Source organism: Ruditapes philippinarum, unplaced genomic scaffold, assembly GCF_026571515.1.
Source record: "Ruditapes philippinarum isolate M1 unplaced genomic scaffold, ASM2657151v2 ctg8470_1_1_1_1, whole genome shotgun sequence".
NCBI lineage: Eukaryota > Metazoa > Mollusca > Bivalvia > Venerida > Veneridae > Ruditapes > Ruditapes philippinarum.
In genome coordinates this window covers 50,648-72,591 of record NW_026858232.1, presented here as the reverse complement: position 1 = coordinate 72,591, position 21,944 = coordinate 50,648, and the positions used below count along the sequence as shown (strand labels likewise).

The following is a 21,944-nucleotide window of genomic DNA, read 5'->3' as shown; positions in this document are numbered from 1 at the left end:
ATTAAGTTTTATTGATATACATGATAAGAATATGTGATGGGAATTGTATCAATTTTATTCAGATATTAAGGCGTTTGGAGCGTTTGTGATACATTCTGATTGCTTCAGATGGACTTCTAGGAGTTTAATATCGTCAGATCTCAGCGACTTTAAACAAACACAGCTCTTCCTTCTCATAAGAAGCAGAACATACTTTGTCTTAGAATCAGTAGAATATTCCGTGGTTTCTTTGTGCACTGTACTAAATATTTTAAATAGACTACAACATTTGAGAACTTGTAACAACTACATTGTATATTAAAGTATTTTTTCGTGTTCAGGACATTAAAGATAGAGCTATATGTTGTTAACAACATTAGGTCCTTCTATATTGAAACAGTTATTTCAGTATAATAATTCATCACAGTGGTAAGATCAGTGCCACTAGATAAAATGATTTATCCGCCTATTTAACGGGGGAGTTATTCTCACCAGAGATGTGTAGTAATTGCAAATTAATACGCATGCTTTTTTGTTGAGTTTTAAGTGACGTCGATACTGTAATGGCCATATGGCGACTTTCTAGCTTTATTGGTGGATTAACACCTCAGATGCCCTCAATACATTATTTCAGCACTATCAGGTACTCGATTAAAATCACCGACGTTCCGTTTGCTTAAAGCTTGATAGCTTACTCACATAGAAGAATTCAAAGTTCCTGGTGCGATTCGAACCCACAATGGCGAGGGGCAAGTAGATAATAAGTCAACGATCTCAACTACTCGGCCACGGACGCCACATTTTATTTCACTATCTTTACGTAATAAATATAGTAGAAAATAATCAAGTTGAACTTAATTATAACCATCAATATGCCAAGATTTAAATACGAACGTGCATTTTATTCCAACAGAGAAAAATCAACAACACAAAACAGATTTATAAACATGGTTTATAAATATAAAACACCAGATCTGTGTTTTCTGTCACCACCATTTTTCGTATTTTATTCTTTGTTTGGCAATGTTTAACTGTAAAAGTGATAGTTCCACATCTTCAATCATATGTGAAGGTCCACATATATAAACACACGTATTTTCTTTTCGTAGCCAGTTGAAACTGTTGTCTAAATCACCCATCTGTATTCTTTTATCTAAACAGAAAGAAGATAAGTTTCTACAGTTTTGTAAAAAAAAACACAAAAAAACACAGAGCCTTAGCTTTTCTACAACAAAGATGCATCATTAATATGCCATTGTTAATTATATATATTTTTAGGAAAGGTATAAAACCTATTAAATGATTCACATGAGTGAAGGACGAAAGTTCTCCTGCCCAAAAATGACCTCTCCTAAGAAAATACCATCGTTATATCTTGAAGAAATCAGAAGAAGAAAAAGAATACGCATAATTCCTCTGTGGTGTTTCTCCATTTTTACGAATCATGCTCTTGTGATAAGGTTTAAATATCTACAGATTAATATACTTGTATCTACATATCCCTAAAACTGAAGATTTGTCAGCAGATTTCCAAAGCATCAACAGAAAACTACTACTAAAGAAAATACAATTTTCATTTCTGAAGGGTGACTTAATTTACTTTAAATGCGTAAAAATTATTGGGGTATTGCAAAAGAGAGCAGACGTCCGTGAAATTTATGACATTGGCTGAGTCACAACTAACACCATTGTTTACGAAAGTTTGAAAATATTTTGACTACATACTAAGTAAAAGGACATCTCCAATTTTGTGGGTTGTTTCCTTCTCACGAGTCACGTGGAACTGACAGTTAATGTGTTCATTGTTGTTCTGTATTATGTTCAGTTGCTCCTACAATTAAAGATTGAAAATTCAGAAAAAGGCACAGTTCACTTGATTATCAGTTAAAGTATGTTAAAGTATGTTACCGTCCATATTTTAAGGCACTAACTATTGTGGGAAAATAATCAACATTTCATCAATTCTTCCATTCAAAAAAAAGATAAGGATTTAAGTAAACAGAATATATGGAGGATGGTGCATCTTCTATAGTTTTATACAGTGTACCTCAGTTCTTATTCTTTTATTTGATTTCGTTTTGTTTCTTAACTTCATACAATTTTAACGTTTCTGGTCATATTTCGACCATCAATCCACCTAACCAGCGTTCATTGTCTAATAGAGAGAAAATACATGTGGCTAGTAAGTGTATAGGCAATAGAACGCAACATTGCTCAAATAATGTGTGAATTAGTTTGTAAATCAAGCATCAGTCCTTCAGCTTCCATGGCAATGCTATCTTCAATGACTATAACCTATAAATGCACCTTGTCAGTGACAGTATACTATAGAGAAAGCTTTGTCTCATACATCTGCATGTTTAAAAAGAATACTACGTCAAAATTAGCATTACCTAGCGAGATGCACCTTTTCTATAAGTTGTAGTGTTGACTTCCAGCATTCAGAAATTCAACAACATTATTGAAGAACAGGTTCAATCTTTTTTGACGTGTTTTTGTCCCCCCCCCCCTTTTTTGAGGCCTCAAACAGTGAAAAAATGCCCTATTTAGACCCCAAACACGGTTTTTTATTTGAGAAATGTTGTTAACAAAAGTGATCACTTTTTCGGCGCAGCCCCAATCAAAATGATACATTAGGGGGTTGCCAGAAGAGGAATGTGCCCCATTCTGTTTGGGGGGTTTGAAGGGGGCAGCAGTCACCCTCATAACCAAGAAAATTTTGGACATGTGGTAGGCTAAAATGGCCTCAAATCGATTCTAAGATAACATGTAACAAAAAAAGCCTTTTACTCTTTCTCAATGCATTGAGAAGTTGCATCACTTTGAAATCAGTTTTGATGGAAAGAAACAATACAAAATAGTGATATTTCGCAAATTTGATACGTCCCCCCCATTGCCATGGTAACAGGAAATTTAAGATTGAGCATGCTGCTACAGAGTTTATGGTTCAGTCAACATTTGTGCCAAGTTTCATCAGTATTGAAGCATTTTTCATAGTTTTATAGCAATTTGAACTTGTAACAGGAGGCTTTTCAATGAAAACAGCCATTTTTCACAATACATGTATGCTCATGTGGTAAACGGTTAAATATAGTAAGGATTTAAAAACCTTAAAATTAGTTGAATATATAAACAGAATAAATAACATGTTATCTATGTATCTGATATAAACTATACACAATTAAAATGTACACACCTTGAAAACTAATTCGTCAGTGGTCTTTGCACTAAAAAGCAGTTTAACTTTTCCACTGAACCTAGAAGAGTTGTCCTCCTTATTCAAATCAGACACTTCATTGATGATACTGTATACTGGATTTATACCTACACCTCCAGCTATGAGGAGTAAATCAACATCTTTCTGAACAGCTGGGTCAAAGAAAAAGTCTCCCCCAACTCGTATCTTAACTTGTTCTCCCACTTTACACTAGAAAATAGAATATGTTACCATGTCTTTAAATAAATCAAACAAACAAAAAAATATCAAGCAATCTAAAAACTAACAAGGTTTCATGAAAAACAGCAAAAATATATTCTGCTAAAAATCTTGTTTGATTCATTTGTAATTTTGGGTGAAATAGCATAAAATAGCATAAAATAGATCAGATTAGCCTCAATCTGTTCTGTTCTGTATCATGATAAAAAAATGCATTACTTTTTTTATGGACAGGAAATAGAAAAGTAGAACTTGAATGCTTTCATATACATTGAAAAAAATCCCAACATGCACATATCACACCTTAACCTGCTAAAATACATAATTTCTTTACTGTCTTTCTTTTTAATACCAAAATGATATGTTGATAGTTTGTAGGATAATGTGTTTGAGTTGAGATTAACAACTTCATACAGCACTACTGGCATGTACTCAGTTAGAATGGGGGTCAGAAGTTTGATCCAAATCCCAAGTGTCTGTGACTTAAGTTATTAATTCTTGACTAGAGTATGTGGTAACTACCTAAGAAAACAACAACAAAAAATATTTTTACACACATTACACTTTAAATAAAAATTCAAAACCTTGAAAAGAAATCAAATTTTTTTTATAAAATTGTTGAAAAAAATCTATAAGCTACCATCAGGCTTAAAAAAATAAGTCAGTAATTCCTTAGCAATTTAAATGTACTCAGTGCACTTGGAAATATGAAATCAATCTTTTTTTAAAAAAGCTGATCTGTAAGCCACCATATGGGCATAATCAGGGCATAATCAGACCCTAAAAAGTTATTTCTAAATCAGTTTTTTCTAAGCCAATTACCTTGGTATGTATCCAATAAGCAGGGGGATGTTCACTATATTTCACTGCCAAGTCTAGACAATGGTATTTCGTCAATCTAAGAGGGGAACTACACATGGAAAATCCACCAATCGTCTCAACACCAGGTATAAACATGTCAATCCTAAAATACAGAGAGAAAAAAGTTTATGTTGATATTGTGATAAGGTACCACTTTGTGTGAGATGGAAGCACAGCTGTATTTAAAGTTGTGATGGAAGGCTAAAAAAAATCTTTTTCTCACATACATGTATGTTGCAAACTCATACAACCATTTCATTAGTGTTCAAAGCTAAATTCAGATCAAATCTTTCTGGGGTTAAATTCTAAGGAACAACAAACAGTTCACAATGTTTCAGTGACAGAAAAACGGTTAAAGATTAAATTTCGTTAAAAGTTTACTAATAACTGCATTGAAAAATTGTTAGTTTTTGTTAAATTCCTTTGAATATTTTGTAGAGCTTGAATTTAATTAATCGTTTTTGTATTCACAAATTATGCAATCACAAGGAATTTCATCGCACAAAATTTCATCGCGATTGTATATCGCAATAAGTATTCTAGTCTTTATTAATGTGTATTTCTGTCAATTATACATAAATTTTACACAAATAATCAATGTCAACAGCAAGGGAAAAGTTTGCAAGTTAAATTCAGCCCTGTCTTGTTCAAATTTTATTGTCTTTTCACAAATCAAAATACATCCCTTGTACAACATATAGAAGATATAGAAACAAATATACACATGCATGCATACATGCATACACACATACAATGTAACATACATAACAATTTTACCATTGCCCTGCTTTAAAACTGAACTGTTTGTCTTCAACCTTTAGAGTCAGTGATTTTACTGTCTTTGATTCCTCCCTCATTCCTACAACAGTTGCCAAGGAAACAACCTGAAATAAACCAACAAAAAGAACAAAATGAAATAAACTATTTTTCAATGCGCACCCTTAATTAACAGTCTATAATGTATAGTCATTGTATATGAGTCTCAATCTATTTTCAGATCGGGAAAATCCAATTCAGCCAGTGAATATGATTATACACCCAGTAAATTATATAATTCTACAACTTGTTCTGTTGACTACTATTTGGACCATTTAGACTGCAGCTATTTTTAGATCATAAAATACATGTAAGTGTATTTATGTATTTTTGACCACTATGACATATGTACTTTGAATATGTAGATATAAACAATACTGAACAGATAATTTAAACAAGGGCAATTTGTACCTCACTCCTGGCACTGTCAGCTGTTCTGTCAATGTGATCACTATTCATCTGTCTGAAATACAACAACAACAACAACAACATACTCAGTGATATATGCTGCCTTGTTTCACTAAATCAACATAACTTTAAATAATAACAAAAAATAACTGAACTGTAGAAAAATTAATGTTTACAAGCAAAACATTAATAGTCCCTGACTTTGGGGCATAATTATAATGAATTATTAACAATTCACCACAGTGAAATAATGATTGGCCACAGAAGAATTAAAGCAATAATTATTGCCTTAACCCAAGGAGAGGGAAATAAACTTTTTAAAATTAATTTTACAAAGAAAATGGCAATGTGTTTACTCTTAATATAAAGCCTCTAGTTTGAAATATAATCAGATTTTCAATTTATCAAAGAGTAGCATAATAATACGAAATAATAGGAGTAAATTTACAATGAATATTATGTTAAAATGAAAGAAATTGATTAAGAAATGCACATACATTTGTATTTGTAAAACAATGGGCATATCTCTAAGTCTAATTTTAACAATTAAGCCTAACATATATTTACATTGTTCTTGAAATATTTAATTCTCGTTCTATTCTCTTTATAATTGAATTTGTGACACATGTACCGGAGAGAAATAAAGTTATCTGTCTGCCTGTCTATAAATCTGTAATTGACTTGCAATAAATATTCATTAAAGTTGTTTTGACATTCACCCTTTCCACATTAATCAATAACATAAAATGGTGACAATGAATATCATAAACTGATATATTTGGACTCTACAATGTAGTTACAATATATCAATCTGATTAAATTTAGTTCCTAAATAACAAAATGCTTCTATTTCTATCGATATATGAATTGAACTTAATTTAGATCCAGCCTGTGACATAAGATAAAGTTCTCTGTTCAAGACTATAGAAACTTGTCTTGTGTCCCAGATCCAGCATCTATCATTCTATGACCAAATAAGGACAAATTTGCAGACGCCACAATTTTGAAATAAGATGGATAAGTAATTCTACCTAAATGAATGAAAATTCCGATGAAAAGATCTTTTAAATGTAACGTTACTTAAAACATTCCTGACATAAAACATTGCAAATCGTTTCATAATTTCCCGCCACACAGAACTTACCGGAACCACTAGTGATAAGTTATCTTTATTAAAAAGAGTCACGTCAATAGAGTTATATCCCTTTGTTATTTTTTTTTGTAAGATTGTTTTAATCAAAGGAAAGTTTGTTTGATAAAACATCCTCGTAAGTTTTATTTATCTTAACATGTAATGTAGTTCCTTCAGTTTACTCGATAGATAAGAGCATGACATTTGTTGAACACGATATTTCAACTCAATTCATTCATAAGTGGCAATGTTTTCGGATAGTCGCAAGCGGGCAGACGATTTATTAACTATGTCAATTCTTTATCAAATACTTTAATTACTATATTACTTTAATGACCATGGCACTGAAACGAATATCAATTTAAAAATTATAATGAATATAATCATTATATTAGGGGATCTTTAAATTGTTAAGACTATTAAGAGTAAAGTTAAAATTAATTGTCAACAAAATGCAGCATGTGTAACAAAGAAGTGTTTATCTGTGATCTACATTTTAATGTACATGTGATGAGACCAAAAATTAAGTAGTGCAGCAAGATAGCACAACAAATTGTGCACCAAGGGTTTTTTATAACATATAGGACAGTCGCCTGTGTAGTCTCAATATTTCGACGGCAAGACAGACCGATTTTATAATCTGATATTTCATAGATGTCGCAAAGGGCGACCATCATCTATATAAAAAAAGCCCTAAAACGCACAATTTGTTAGGCTTTCGCCTGTGGTGAAATTAACAAAACAGATATCTGTGTACTTTATTCAGTTTATAAGTTGTTGTTGTTTTTTTTCAGTTCATTGTTTTTGCTATAATACAAATTATCATGAGTGGCGCAATAGCTCAGTTGTTTAAACCACTTATTATTCCTGATGTCCCAGGTTCAATCCTGGGTTACACAATTGGAATTTTTCAGAGACACTTTCAGTAGTTCCCACTAAGGCTCCCTCGTTTACATTTTTTTGTAAACGTTTACACGACTGCTAAGAACCGAAACGATACCGTTTAAACGGTGGTACCTCTATGTACTATATACACCATGTATTTGAGTTGCCAAATGATGTCTATCTTTCTATTTTTAATACATGTACAAATAAAGAATGTGCAAGGCTCATCACAATTGAGTCAGCACACATTTTTTGCATTGTAACCCCATTTTTTACCAAAAATGTATTATGTCACGAGCAATTTTGCACGGTAATGCTGTGTTGAGGGTTGTAAACACCCATTTTCCGTTTGTTTACTTTGGAATAAACCACTAGAATTGATAAAATCCATGATTACAGGCAATGATTAAGAAATTTTGTAAGACAGTATGGTCATTTCGATTAAACGGTAAACAATATCGTAAACGTTTATGAATGAAAATCGAAACGAATCCGTTTAAACGTGTAATCGTTGGGGCCTTAGTTCCCACCTACCTAGAGGTGAACTGGTATTGAGGAATCAGTATCAGTGCTATACACTGTACAAGAACCAAGGGGTCTATTCATTAAGAGCTAGGGACTGGTTCCCGGATTCCCTTGTATCTCATAGCTGTCTCTTTCATGTATACAATGTATACCTGCTTAGAGTGATCATAAACGATTTTAAAGCAGTATGATGTAGAAGAAGTAGAAATTAAGTTTTATTTTCTTTAATATCTTTATTTGATCTCATTCATTATTGTTATTTATATGTCATTGAGCATAACTCTTAATTGATTGGAAATTAATGGTTATACTATTCTATCAGTTGGTAAAATTGGTTGGTCAGCTTGCAGTCAAAATATTGTGACTATGCTGCAAGAATGTGAAAATATCAGGGTTTAAAAGATGCTAAATTTTCTAAACAAGAGCACAAATCCTGCAGATAGCAACATAAATTTGTGAAATTATTTTGCATGCATACATTTTCAGTGGATTTTATTTCATTATATCAAATTTTAGTAATATTATTATTATTGTGCTTATCATGAGGTTTTGGAATTAATCATATTTACAGAATGTCAAGGTTATATGAAAGTCAGGTTAAACTGTACCTGTTTATGTTGTACATTATTCACTGGCGATCATCTTAAAGATAAAATGTTTTATCAGGTCAACCTACTTAAGCAAACCTTAATTCTGATAGTTGAAATAGATAGCCTATATGAAACTGTTAAGTTTAAATACTATTAAGTCATACATGTATATGAAAGATTTAATTCAATATCTGATCATCTCTTGTTTGTTGACCAGTCCTCACTGTATCAGTGACGTTTAAAACCAAAATAGAACCAGAATAGTTATTAGGCTTATTTCTTAAAGGAACTTAAAAATACATTCCCCATTAATAAAAAAATCTCAAAAGACAAAAGTTTATTTTGAAATAATGTAATTAAATTCTCAAATATTTACTATTAAGATATAAATAATAACACCAGTTGACTAAAACATACAATTGTGAACTCTCACTATTTAAGAGGGAGACTCACTCTTTCTCCTGTCAAATTTCTGAATATTTTTCTAAGAATAAAGGGTGTTTGTTTAATAAAAAAAGAATCTCCCTCTTTTTCATTTCAAAATTTCCTTCTATGTCTATTGTCAATTACCAAATCTCCCTCTTTTTAAAGTTAATTCTCTTGAACATTGAAAAAAGTTAACATGTATGCTAAAATGAAAAATTAATAGTCCCTAATTTATTTGGCTTCAGTTATTTTTTGTATGATAGTAGATAACTTAAGGGATCATGCTTCATGATTGATAGATTTGTAGTTTGTCCCAATGGTTTGCATCCTGTCCTTGGTCATTGAGATAGAAATTTATGATACAGTTATTTAATTCATCCAGGTGAAAATGTGTATGACACGCAATGTTAATGGCAACATAAGAGGTTGTTATAATTATGTTGAACTAGTGAGTAGTGTGAAAGGTCTCCCTGGTGCTGAGTGACCAGTGGTAAGACATAAAATGAGTGAACATGACAATGGTGTTAAACAGCTACATTTTAAAGATTTTTTATTTACTGTTTCAGCATCATTGACAGAACATGGCATGTTTAGTACGGAACAGACCATTATATTTAGCACTTATAACAAAGAGATGTTGCCACACCGCAGTTGCAAAGTCACCAGTTGTTACACAGCCACTTAACTTTCTAGATGGACAAAGAGTGGAGCCTGTGAACAATGATAAACAACAACAGTTTCCTCTTATATACCCTGCCACAGGTATTAAATGTTGAGTATATGAAGATGACATAGATCTTCCCAGTGCAACAAGGATGTCTTTGTTATACCTGCTGGTTGATTAGTCTTTGCCACCAGTATAGAACTGTTCACTCATTCTCTTAGACCAGGCTTAGAATATTGTTGGTAGCTGTGTAATTTGATATTGAAAATTCATAAACTTTAAACAGAATGTTCCAAATTCAGAGCAGAATAAATTCATTACACAAATTCATCAAGTTAAGATTATGAGTCGAGACACAAGGAAACATTTTAAAATAGACAACGTTGCCATCCTTCCACACAAATCAACTAATTATAATAATGAACAGAAATATTTAATTTAAATTATTCAACACTTATCTTACGTTTATTCATGTTTTTGGAAGACATTTACTAATCTTTATTTTAATTTTACTCACTCCATATTAAATGCCAACACATCCAGACAGGTTTTGTTACATAGAATTGAAATAAATTTTAACAACTTTAAAATGTTTAAAAATTCAAGCTAGATTTTTAAATATTTATATGACTGTATGTAACAGGTGAGGTTTTAAAGACTGTACAAAGTTCAGGGGCCTCTGATCTTGACAATGCGATGGCAGCTGCTAGAAGAGCTCAGAAACAATGGGCTGGTATGTCTGGGTTTGAGAGGGGACAGGTACTTAAACGTGCAGCTGACTTATGTAGGGTAAGAATTTTTCTGTTAATTTCTTTCAATTTTATCTTAACAAAATTTATACCTACACCAAACCCTAAAGTTGTTATTATCTAATTTGTGTTGGGTTTTTTTATCATGGAAGGAGTGCAGGGTTCTTCAGGTTTATGTTCAGGAATACTGTAAAGGACATACAGGTTGTATTGCACAATGTTCAGGTTTCCTATGAATGGCTGACGTCATCTCATTAAACGTTACCAGCCCCTTTTACCATGCACTTTTTTGGAAAGAATTTTGAAAGTGCTGAATTGTCTTATAAACTTGTTTGTGAATAACAAATTTCATTGTTTTAGAGTGGCAGTTACCTGTCTTCAACAACATATGTTAGTTACTAGAATGGTAAGATGTCAATAAATTAAAACCTTTCTACAGGAACACCTCGTAAACAACCAAAATCTTTGTCTCCAAATGGGTGCCTGTCTTGCAGAGGTTGTACTGTATTTTATTTTTCTAAAATAAAACATTCAGGTTAAACAAGAAGAATTGGCTAGGGCAGAGACTTTGGATACAGGCAAACCAATCTGGGAGGCCCGTTTTGACATACAAGGCTGTGCTGACTCTGTAGAATATTATGGCGGACTTGCATCTACTATATCAGGTAAGCTGTTATTTTAGAGGGCATTATAAAATTAATAGCGGAAATATGACCACGTCTTTTATGAGTGTCTACATGAAAATCCCTGGTGACAAGTCAGTAGTAAGGACTGCGTCTAATAAGCCAGGGAGTATTATAACTGAATAAATATGGTAGCTCCACATGCTAGTACTTCCTTAACAAATTTCTGATAAAGTTGTATTACTGACGAAGGGTATTGTTACCTGTATCTATTTGTGAATTTATGTTTGTCAAAACTGACATGGTCTTCCTCCAATTTTTATGAGTGTAGTATAAAATAAAAAAATCACATGGACTTGTTAAAGCTGTTTGTTTGCATAAATGTGAAATTTATCATTTACGAGTAAGTGTTGATTTTTCTGTCAATTTTACAGGTGAATTTTTACAGTTATCAGGGGGAAACTTTGCATATACTATACGTGAGCCTCTAGGTGTTGTTGGAGGTATAGGTGCCTGGAACTACCCATTTCAGATGGCCACATGGAAGTCTGCACCAGCACTAGCCTGTGGTAACGCCTTTGTCTTCAAACCATCTCAGATGACCCCATTAACAGCAGTCATGTTGGGAGAAATCTACAAGGAGGCAGGGTTACCTGATGGATGTTATAATGTTGTTCAGGTAAGGAAGCAAGGTTACCTTATGGCTGTTATAATGTTGTACAGGTAAGACGGCAGGGTTGCCTGATGGTTATTAAATGTTGTACAGGTAAGGAGGCAGGGTTGCCTGATGGTTGTTATAATGTTGTACAGGTAAGGAGGCAGGGTTACCTTATGGCTGTTATAATGTTGTATAGGTATTGAGGCAGGGTTACCTGGTTTGTTATCCCCCGCCGAAAAGGCGGCGGGGGATATAGAAATAGTCTCCGTCCGTCCGACTTTCCGTCCGTCCTTCCGTCCGGCATTTTTGTCCGGAGCATATGTCTAAAAGTATTTGAGTTATCATCTTGAAACTTCATAGGTGGATACACCTCATTGAGGAGGAGTGCAGTGCACAAGAATGATAACTCTTCCCTGCATAATTTTTGAGTTATTGCCCTTTGTTTTATTTCAAAATTGATTTTTGTCCAGAGCATAACTCCAAAATCCTATGAGATATCAACATGAAACTTCATAGGTGCATAGATCTCACTCAGGAGGTGTGCAATGCACAAGAATGATAACTCTACCTTTCATAATTTTTGAGTTATTGCCCTTTGTTATTTTTCATACTTAATTTTTCACCCGATTGGAGCATTACTCAAAATTGTTTGAGATATCAACATGAAATGTCATAGGTGGATAGATCTTATTGAGGAGGAATGTTGTGCGCAAGAATGATAACTCTTCCCTAACCAATTTTTGAGTTATTGCCCTTTGTTATTTTTCATGCTATTTTGTCCAGAGCTTATCTCAAAAAGTATTTGAGGTTAGCCTGGGTTCCAGTCTGTCGATTTTTTATGGCACTGCTTCTGTTCGGCAAATCGACAGCCTGGGGAAATACGATTTTCGATCGAAGCGCCACCTAGTATACACCCCGAAAATAACTGGTGTTATTTAAAGAACGATAACTCACGCAACAACAAACTAGTTGCTAAAAATAGAAACGGAATTTCCACGAAGTGACCCGAAGCTCAACGAACAGTTACGGAGCCTCGCTTTCAAAACACCATTTCCGATTAAAATAACACTCGTTGACAAAGTTTATTGCATAATGAGTTAATTCGATTAACAGTTTTGATTAGTTAAATTGGATAAAGTTTGTGAGCATCAGAGAATTGTGCTGGACGCAATTTATAATAGTAAATGGCGTCAAATTTTCAACATTCATCATCTTCGCCTCGATTTCGATTTAGTCATGTAATTTGTTGGTCATGTGCTAATCGGTCTATTAATAGGATTATCATTAGTCGATAATTACATGGGAAACCCCGCAGGTTTCCCCAGGCGTTGATACTATCAAAACCAGAGATCAAAACCAGAGATGTTGTGCGTTATCTATGACGATCGAGTATGAAATAGCGCGTATGTTTTAAATAAGCAAAAAATATCAACGCCTGAATCCCAGGCTAATTTGAGGTATCAACTTGAAACTTCATAGGTGGATGGATCTCACTGAGGAGGAGTGCAGTGCACAAGAATGATAACTCTACCCTGCATAATTGTTTAGTTATTGCCCTTTTTATTTTTCAAAATTAGTATTTGTCCAGAGCATAACTCAAAAGGCCTTTGAGATATCAAAATGAAACTTCATAGGTACATAGATCTAACTCAGGAGGTGTGCAGTGCAGTTCCTTTTTTAATTTTTGAGTTATTGCCCTTTGTTATTTTTCATACTTGATTTTTCAATTCAATTTTTTTCTCAAAAAGTATTTGAGGTATCAACTTGAAACTTCATAGGTGGATAGATTTTACTGAGGAGGGATGCAGCACACAAGAATGATAACCTACCCTGCATTATTTTCAGCTATCAGTATTCACATAGGTTTTAAATCTGTAATCACTATAGCCATAAGTTTTCATTACCAAAAGACCTCTTAAAATGGAATTATTCTGCTCTACTACATATACATTCTTCCAATGAGCAAACACATTCGGCGGGGGATGGCCATGTTGACATGGCTCTTGTTGTTATGATGATGTACATGTAAGGGTGCAGGGTTACCTGATGGTTTTAATAATGTTGTACAGGTAAGGAGGCAGGGTTACCTGATGGCTGTTACAATGTTGTATAGGTAAGGAGGCAGGGTTACCTGATAGTTGTTATAATGTTGTACAAGTAAGGAGGCAGGGTTACCTGATGGATGTTATAATGTTGTACAGGTAAGAAGGCAGGGCTACCTGATGGCTGTTATAATTTTGTACAGGTAAGGAGGCAGGGTTAAGGATGGCTGTTATAATGTTGTACAGGTAAGGAGGCAGGGTTACCTGATGGATGTTATAATGTTGTACAGGTTAGGCGGCAGGGTTACCTGATGGTTGTTATAATGTTGTACAGGTAAGGAGGCAAGGTTACCTGATGGTTGTTATAATAATGTACGGTAAAGAGGCAAAGTTACCTGGTGGTTGTTATAATGATGTGCAGGTAAGGAGGCAGGGTTACCTGATGGATGTTATAATGTTGTACAGGTAACGAGGCAAAGTTACCTGGTGGCTGTTACAATGTTGTACAGGTAAGGAGGCAGGGTTACCTGATGGATGTTATAATGTTGTACAGGTAACGAGGCAGGGTTACCTGATGGATGTTATAATGTTGTACAGGTTAGGCGGCAGGGTTACCTGATGGTTGTTATAATGTTGTACAGGTAAGGAGGCAAGGTTACCTGATGGTTGTTATAATAATGTACAGGTAAAGAGGCAGGGTTACCTGATGGATGTTATAATGTTGTACAGGTAAGGAGGCAAGGTTACCTGATGGTTGTTATAATGATGTACAGGTAAGGAGGCAAGGTTACCTGATGGTTGTTATAATAATGTACAGGTAAGGAGGCAGGGTTACCTGAGGGATGTTATAATGTTGTACAGGTAATGAGGCAGGGTTACCTGATAGCTGTTATAATGTTGTACATGTAAGGAGGCAAAGTTACCTGGTGGTTGTTATAATGATGTGCAGGTAAGGAGGCAAGGTTACCTGGTGGTTGTTATAATGATGTACAGGTAAGGAGGCAGGGTTACCTGAAGAATTAATTAATGAACAATTAATTCAATGGTTAATCTAAATGAACTATATTTCTTATTTTTGATACAAGCATGTGTTACATGTAAGTAACTGTTAATATTTTACACTAATCTGTGTATTATAACACCCTTTAACTACTGGAACTGCAAGATACAAGCTTTTGTTACTAGTACAGAGCCCATCCATGAAGGCTCAATGCTGTTGATATCTCAAATTTTGCATTTTGATCTTAAATGCATGACATTTCAAATGTCCTATTTCAGATTTAAAGCAAGGCAAATTCACACATAAAACTCCTGTTAAGGGTAAACCTTTCTTATTACTGTTATTGCAGATATTTATTTAATTTGAATATGTTTTAACTTACAGGGTGAAGCTCAGACTGGTCAGTTGTTATGTAATCATCCAGCAGTAGACAAAATGACCTTCACTGGTAGTGTACCTGTAGGGTCAAAGGTCATGGAGGCATGTGCCAAGGTAAACAGTTTATATACATGTTTGATATATGCTAATAGTTATCTTTTGTTTCTTCCATGGCCGATCATTCAAATGTTACGGGCACCTGCTATAATACAGTGGAAAATATAATTCAGTCTTGAAGCACTGAAGTATTTAATTTTAAGTAAATAAACAATATGTTTTATGAAGATCAAAAGAACTGTCATAATAAAACAAAATATACATGAACATTTTAGTTGAGAGTCACAGTTTTTATAATAATGCAAAATAAATTTCTTGAATTCTGATTAGCTTAAACACTTTGTATATGATGCTGTGAAGAACTGAAGAGCACACAATCAACAGTGTAATTCTACATCATAGACAATTGACTACATGTGTGCATAAGATTTAATATTGCATTTTGTTGTGTTTTGTTTGTTTTATGGCATATTCCTCAATACAAATGTCTTTTCTTCTAAAAAAACTAGTTAGTTTCATTGCTGTGATGACTTTACACTTAATATACTTTTTAGCCCGACTATTCGATAAGAATAAGTAGAGCTATTGTAGTCACCCGAGCGTCAGCGTCGGCGTAACCACTTATGTTAAAGTTTTTGTAATAGTTCAAATATTTTCAAAGTCCATTGACATATGGCTTTGAAACTTTGCACACTTGTTCACCATCATGACCCCAACCTGTAGACAGGAGGTGGTAACTGTATCAAGCATTTTGACAGAATTATGCCCCTTTTTAGCTCGACTATTCGATAAGAATAAGTAGAGCTATTGTAGTCACCCGAGCGTCGGCGTCGGCGTAACCACTTATGTTAAAGTTTTTGTAATAGTTCAAATATTTTCAAAGTCCATTGACATATGGCTTTGAAACTTTGCACACTTGTTCACCATCATGACCCCAACCTGTAGACAGGAGGAGGTAACTCTATCAAGCATTTTGACAGAATTATGCCCCTTTTTCGACTTAGAATTTACGTTAAAGTTTTTGTAATAGTTCAAATATTTTCAAAGTCCATTGAGATATGGCTTTGAAACTTTGCACACTTGTTCACCATCATGACCCCAACCTGTAGACAGGAGGAGGTAACTCTATCAAGTATTTTGACAGAATTATGCCCCTTTTTCGACTTAGAATTTACGTTAAAGTTTTTGTAATAGTTCAAATATTTTCAAAGTCCATTGACATATGGCTTTGAAACTTTGCACACTTGTTCACCATCATGACCCCAACCTGTAGACAGGAGGAGGTAACTCTATCAAGCATTTTGACAGAATTATGCCCCTTTTTCGACTTAGAATTTACGTTAAAGTTTTTGTAATAGTTCAAATATTTTCAAAGTCCATAGACATATGGCTTTGAAACTTTGCACACTTGTTCAACATCATGACCCCAATCTGTAGACAGCAGGAGGTAACTCTATTAAGCATTTTGACAGAATTATGCCCCTTTTTCGACTTAGAATTTACGTTAAAGTTTTTGTAATAGTTCAAATATTTTCAAAGTCCATTGACATATGGCTTTGAAACTTTGCACACTTGTTCAACATCATGACCCCAACCTGTAAACAGGAGGAGGTAACTCTATCAAGCATTTTGACAGAATTATGCCCCTTTTTCGACTTAGAATTTACGTTAAAGTTTTTGTAATAGTTCAAATATTTTCAAAGTCCATTGACATATGGCTTTGAAACTTTGCACACTTGTTCACCATCATGACCCCAACCTGTAAACAGGAGGAGGTAACTGTATCAGGCATTTTTTTTACTATCAAGCACTAAGAATAGTCGAGCATGCTGTCCTACCGACAGCTCTTGTTTGACTTAGAATTCACGTTAAAGTTTTTGTAATAGTTCAAATATTTTAAAGTCCATTGACATATGGCTTTGAAACTTTGCACACTTGTTCACCATCATTACCCCAACCTGTAGACAGGAGGAGGTAAGTGTATCAAGCATTTTGACAGAATTATGCCCCTTTGTTGACTTAGAATTTAAGTTAAAGTTTTTGTAATAGTTCAAATATTTTCAAAGTCCATTGACATATGGCTTTGAAACTTTGCACACTTGTTCACCATCATGACCCCAACCTGTAAACAGGAGGAGGTAACTGTATCAAGCATTTTTTTTTACTATCAAGCACTAATAATAGTCGAGCGTTGCTGTCCTACCGACAGCTCTTGTTAATGTGCAGTGTCGGATATACATTAAACTGCAGACGTCATCTTCTTTATGTGCCCCTTTTCCCCCACGCAGTTCTTTGGAAAAGTCTTAAAGATTTCTTATGAACTAATTGTCAAATTGTACAAAACATGAATATCTGTAGTTCCAATTAGCTTTCAGCATACATAATTTAAATATTTAGACAACAGTCATATTCTATTATGTAATAACCAACAAAGTTATGATGTAAGATACTTATGTGCTGATACACATGCAATTTGAAGTCTGAAGTTTACATACATTACATATATTGTGTATATGTTTTTGAAAAACTAAGCATCTATTATTCTTGTATAAGCTTCCATTCCTACTGATAGAACAGATTTCTACATCCTGTTTTAGATTTAAAATAAATATTTCACAAATGATTAATAGCAGCTGTAGTTTGTATGTTTTATTACATTGTACTTTAGTTGCAGAGTTATGGCTCCTTTATTAAGTTGAAAAATATTTCAGCAAATACATGTATTAGTTTCATGAATCTGTTATTTTTTATAATACACCAGGACATAAAACATGTAACACTGGAACTCGGAGGAAAATCTCCACTCATTATATTTGAGGACTGTCATCTAGATAATGCTGTAACTGGGGCCATGTTGGCTAACTTTCTTACACAGGGACAGGTCTGTATACAAATGTATAATGTAATTGTTAATTTTACGGGGTGCTTCTAAACACACTATTATGTGGGTAATTTATCCCAATACCAAAAATTCTATATTTAGAAACTTTAAAACTGTGTCTGTTACTGAGAGGATAAACTGACTTCAAGAAATTTTAAAATACTAGTGGGAGCATTGCTAGAGCAGTAAGAATCAACTGTTCAACACATGGACATGCCTAAATAAATAATGTTCTGTAAAGAACAGTGTGGCCATGCTTTGGCAAGAACTTTGTTAGTCAGTCATTTAGCACATGGACAGGCCAATCATTTAGGTCATGGACAGGCCAGGGAACATAATATTGTGGCTACAGTAGAGTCTGCAAGTTTTCAAAGAATCTGTAGGACAGGAAGAGTTCTTAGATTAGTTTATACAAATTTATGTTAGTTGGATTGTGTTGGAAGCTGTAAACTTATTGAAACACTCTTGGATCTATTCCTGGAACCAACCAGTAATAAGCAATGAATATAAAGTTTCTTGCTCAAGGAAACAAAGGCTTTCCCTGGACAGGGTTTAAACCCATGCAGTCAGCTATTCTTAGGAAATTTCTTATTACTGTAACCAGGGCCATCATAGAGGTAAATCTGAGAAAAACTGTTGAATTGATGTTATGCATGAACAATATTATAAAGATGAAATGAATGGAATCTTTATACATGTACATGTCTATGATTTTAATATTGTGTCAAAAATGTTTTGTAAGTTTGGAGCATTTCAGTTTGAGTAAGGTTTATTCTTTCTCAGGTGTGTTCAAACGGTACCCGTGTGTTTGTTCAGAAGAAAATCATGAAGCAATTTCTAGAGAAGCTTGTGGAGCGGACAAGGAAAATGAAGATTGGCGATCCGTTTGCTGAAGAAACAACTGTAGGTGCGACAATATCCAGGGAACAAGCAGACAAAGTCCTTAGATATGTTGATATTGCTAAAAAAGAGGTTAGTGTTTATATTTGTTAATAATAGTTGCCTCATATCATTCAGTGAAATTATATTTGCCTCATAAACTTTAAGAATAATATATTTACCTTATTACCTCCAGAGGTAATCAAAATGTGTAATGTCTTGTGGTGATAATGTATTTGCTGTATTACCTTCATAAATAATGTATTTGCCTCATTACCTCAAGTGAAATTTTATTTGCTTCAAACTTTTTATAGACAAAGTATTGCCTTATTACCTTCAGAAATAATGTATTTGCCTCATTACCTCCAGTGAAATTGTATTTGCCTCATAAGGTCTATAGATAATGTATTGCCTTATCACCTCTTGAGATAATGTATTGCCTTATTACCTTCAGAAATAATGAAATCAGTGAAATTGTATTTGCCTCAAAAATTTTAGTGATAATATATAATAGTGATAATATATTGCCTTATTACCTCTAGAGATAATGTATTTACCTCATTACCTCCTTTGAAAATGTATTTGTCTTATTACCATAGGTGAAATTGTATTTGCCTCATGAATTTTAGAGATACTGCATTTTCATCATTACCTGCAGAGATAATGTATTTGCCTCATTTCCTCTTGAGATAATGTATATTCCCTTTTATGCACCCAAAAAATTTCGGGGGAGCCTATAGTCGTCAGGTTTTCCGTTTGTCCGTCCATACGTCCCGAATTCAGTTTCAGATCAATAACTAAAGAACGCTTAAGCCTAGACACTTCAAACTTGGTATGTGTCCAAAACCTATTCGGGGAGCATCATCCGGTTCAACCGGCTCTTGTTATCTATGGTGATAATACTTTCAGAGAGCCAAACTTCCAGTCCTAGCCTTTAAATACATGTTTGAAATAACAGCTGTATTGAAATCCTTTCCATGTTATTTATTATAATTGTGTTTCTATGATATCAGGATGCCTCTTGTTATTTATTTTAAACAATCTCTTTTTGATTTCAGGGTGCAACAGTTTTATGTGGAGGTGAGGAGGTTACTCCCGAACCGAGGTTTTCTGGTGGACAGTTTGTCTCCCCTTGTGTTATATCTAACTGCCAGGATGATATGACATTTGTTAAAGATGAAATATTTGGTTCTGTATTGTCTGTACTTGAGTTTGACACAGAAGAGGAAGTTATAACTAGGGCAAACAATACAGAGTTTGGTCTTGCAGGAGGAGTGTTTACAAAGTAAGTAGACTTTCAGTTTTGTGTTGGTTTGTCGAGGGGTTAAGAGTCAATGACTTCTAAACCAGTTACCACTCTGGCGTGGGTTTGATTCTCGGGAAATGCTTAGGTAGTTATGCGCGAAGGAAGGTAGTCTAGTACTGGTGTAACTCTCTAGGAACGATGTTTAGGAAACTACCGCCTATATGACTGAAATACTGTTGGGAAAAGGCATAAAATCAAAACAAACAAACAAACTTGCTGAAGCTGTGTTTAAGAAATGAAAAACATGTTATGATCAAGTTTGGTCTGGAGTGTTAAGTAAGTTTGGTCTTATTAGAGTGTTTAGTTAGTTTGGTTTAAAATATAATTTCACTGTTTTCTGAAAAGGATGTAATAAATAATTTCACAGTCTACTGAAATGAAAGTCACAAATAATGCATTTTTTTTTACATTTTTTATATTTTTCATATATTTTTCATATTTCAGAGATTTATGTCGAGCACACCGTGTCATTGCACAGATGGAAGCTGGCTCTCTGTATGTTAACAACTATAACGTTTATCCAGTTGGAGTGCCATTTGGTGGATACAAGAAATCTGGAATTGGTCGGGAAAATGGACCGGAATCAATAGAATATTATACCCAAGTTAAATCTGTTTATGTGGAGATGAATGATGTGGAAGCACCATTTTAATGTTCAGTCATTATAGATTGTTTTGTTTCTAATATATATGTAAGCCTGGCTATTCAAAGAATAGAAGGGCTATAAATCAGCATAACTATGGTAAACCTTTTCACCTGCTGAATTTATGTAACGTATTTGTCCGGCTTTGAATTTGGAACAGTCAATTCAAAGTTTAAGTGGTTTTCGATATAAAAAAAAAAACAAGAAAAAAACGCTACCATATCAACAGTATAGAGCGTGGTTAGACTGCATGGATGTAGATTCAGGCGTACCCTCTATATACACATGGTAAAGTCTGACCACTCTCAGTTTCAGCAGGTCAAGGTTTTGCATGCAACTTCAGACTATAAGTATCTTACACCGGCTGCCGGTACAGACCGGAATATCTAGCTCGAGGGTATCTGTTTACGGCGGTAACGAGGCTCTGCCGAGTTTCCGCTAAACAGTTACCCGAAGGCTAGATATTCCGGTCTGTACAACAGCCGGTGTTTGATTCTTTTTGTTGCATATTATTTTCAATTATTTTCGGAAAAGAAATTATGAAAACTGATACTCTCATTACGCACTTTTTATACGCCCATTTGAAAAACGGGACGTATTATGGGAACGCCCCTGGCGGGCGGGCGGGCGGGCGGCGTCCAATTTTGTCCGGAGGATATCTCCTAAATGTATGGAGGGATTTTAATGAAACTTCATATAAATGTTCACCACTATGAGGAGCAGTGTCGCGCACATGAACCAGGTCTCTAGGTCAAAGGTCAAGGTCACACTTAGAGCTCATTGAAAAATGCTTGTCCGGAGCAAAACTTCCACATGTATAGAGGGATTTCAATATTACTTGGCACAAATGTTCACCATTGTGAGGCGGAGTGTCGCGTGCAAGATTCAGGTCCTTACGGCCAAGGTCAAGGTCACACATAGAGGTCAAAGTTCAGATAAAAATATGAAGATGTGTATATGGACCATTTAGTCATCATTTATTGAGGGATTGTAACACAAATGGTCA

At 34.3% G+C, this 21,944-nt stretch overlaps 2 protein-coding genes across 3 annotated transcripts; one reads left to right on the top strand and one right to left on the bottom strand.

Moving 5' to 3' along the window:
* Positions 1-765: 765 nt before the first annotated feature.
* On the bottom strand, positions 766-6,764 carry LOC132752551 (oxidoreductase NAD-binding domain-containing protein 1-like). Of its 2 annotated transcripts, none has more exons than XM_060742887.1 (7): positions 6,532-6,644; positions 5,504-5,555; positions 5,054-5,160; positions 4,238-4,379; positions 3,176-3,406; positions 1,705-1,810; positions 766-1,132 (listed from the first exon to the last, which is right to left on the bottom strand). In XM_060742887.1, the coding sequence occupies exons 1-7, from the start codon at positions 6,618-6,620 to the stop codon at positions 966-968; spliced, it is 894 nt and encodes a 297-aa protein (XP_060598870.1). In that variant the 5' UTR covers positions 6,621-6,644; the 3' UTR covers positions 766-965. The 2 variants fall into 2 exon arrangements, with proteins under 2 accessions (XP_060598870.1, XP_060598872.1); XM_060742889.1 differs by lacking the exon at positions 6,532-6,644 and adding an exon at positions 6,645-6,764 and having other exon boundaries at positions 768-1,132.
* LOC132752550 (4-trimethylaminobutyraldehyde dehydrogenase A-like) lies at positions 6,643-21,305 on the top strand. The gene is made up of 10 exons (XM_060742886.1): positions 6,643-6,768; positions 9,625-9,820; positions 10,366-10,511; positions 11,007-11,136; positions 11,529-11,773; positions 15,179-15,286; positions 17,991-18,110; positions 18,894-19,082; positions 20,048-20,274; positions 20,740-21,305. The coding sequence occupies exons 2-10, from the start codon at positions 9,640-9,642 to the stop codon at positions 20,945-20,947; spliced, it is 1,554 nt and encodes a 517-aa protein (XP_060598869.1). The 5' UTR covers positions 6,643-6,768; positions 9,625-9,639; the 3' UTR covers positions 20,948-21,305.
* Positions 21,306-21,944: the final 639 nt, after the last annotated feature.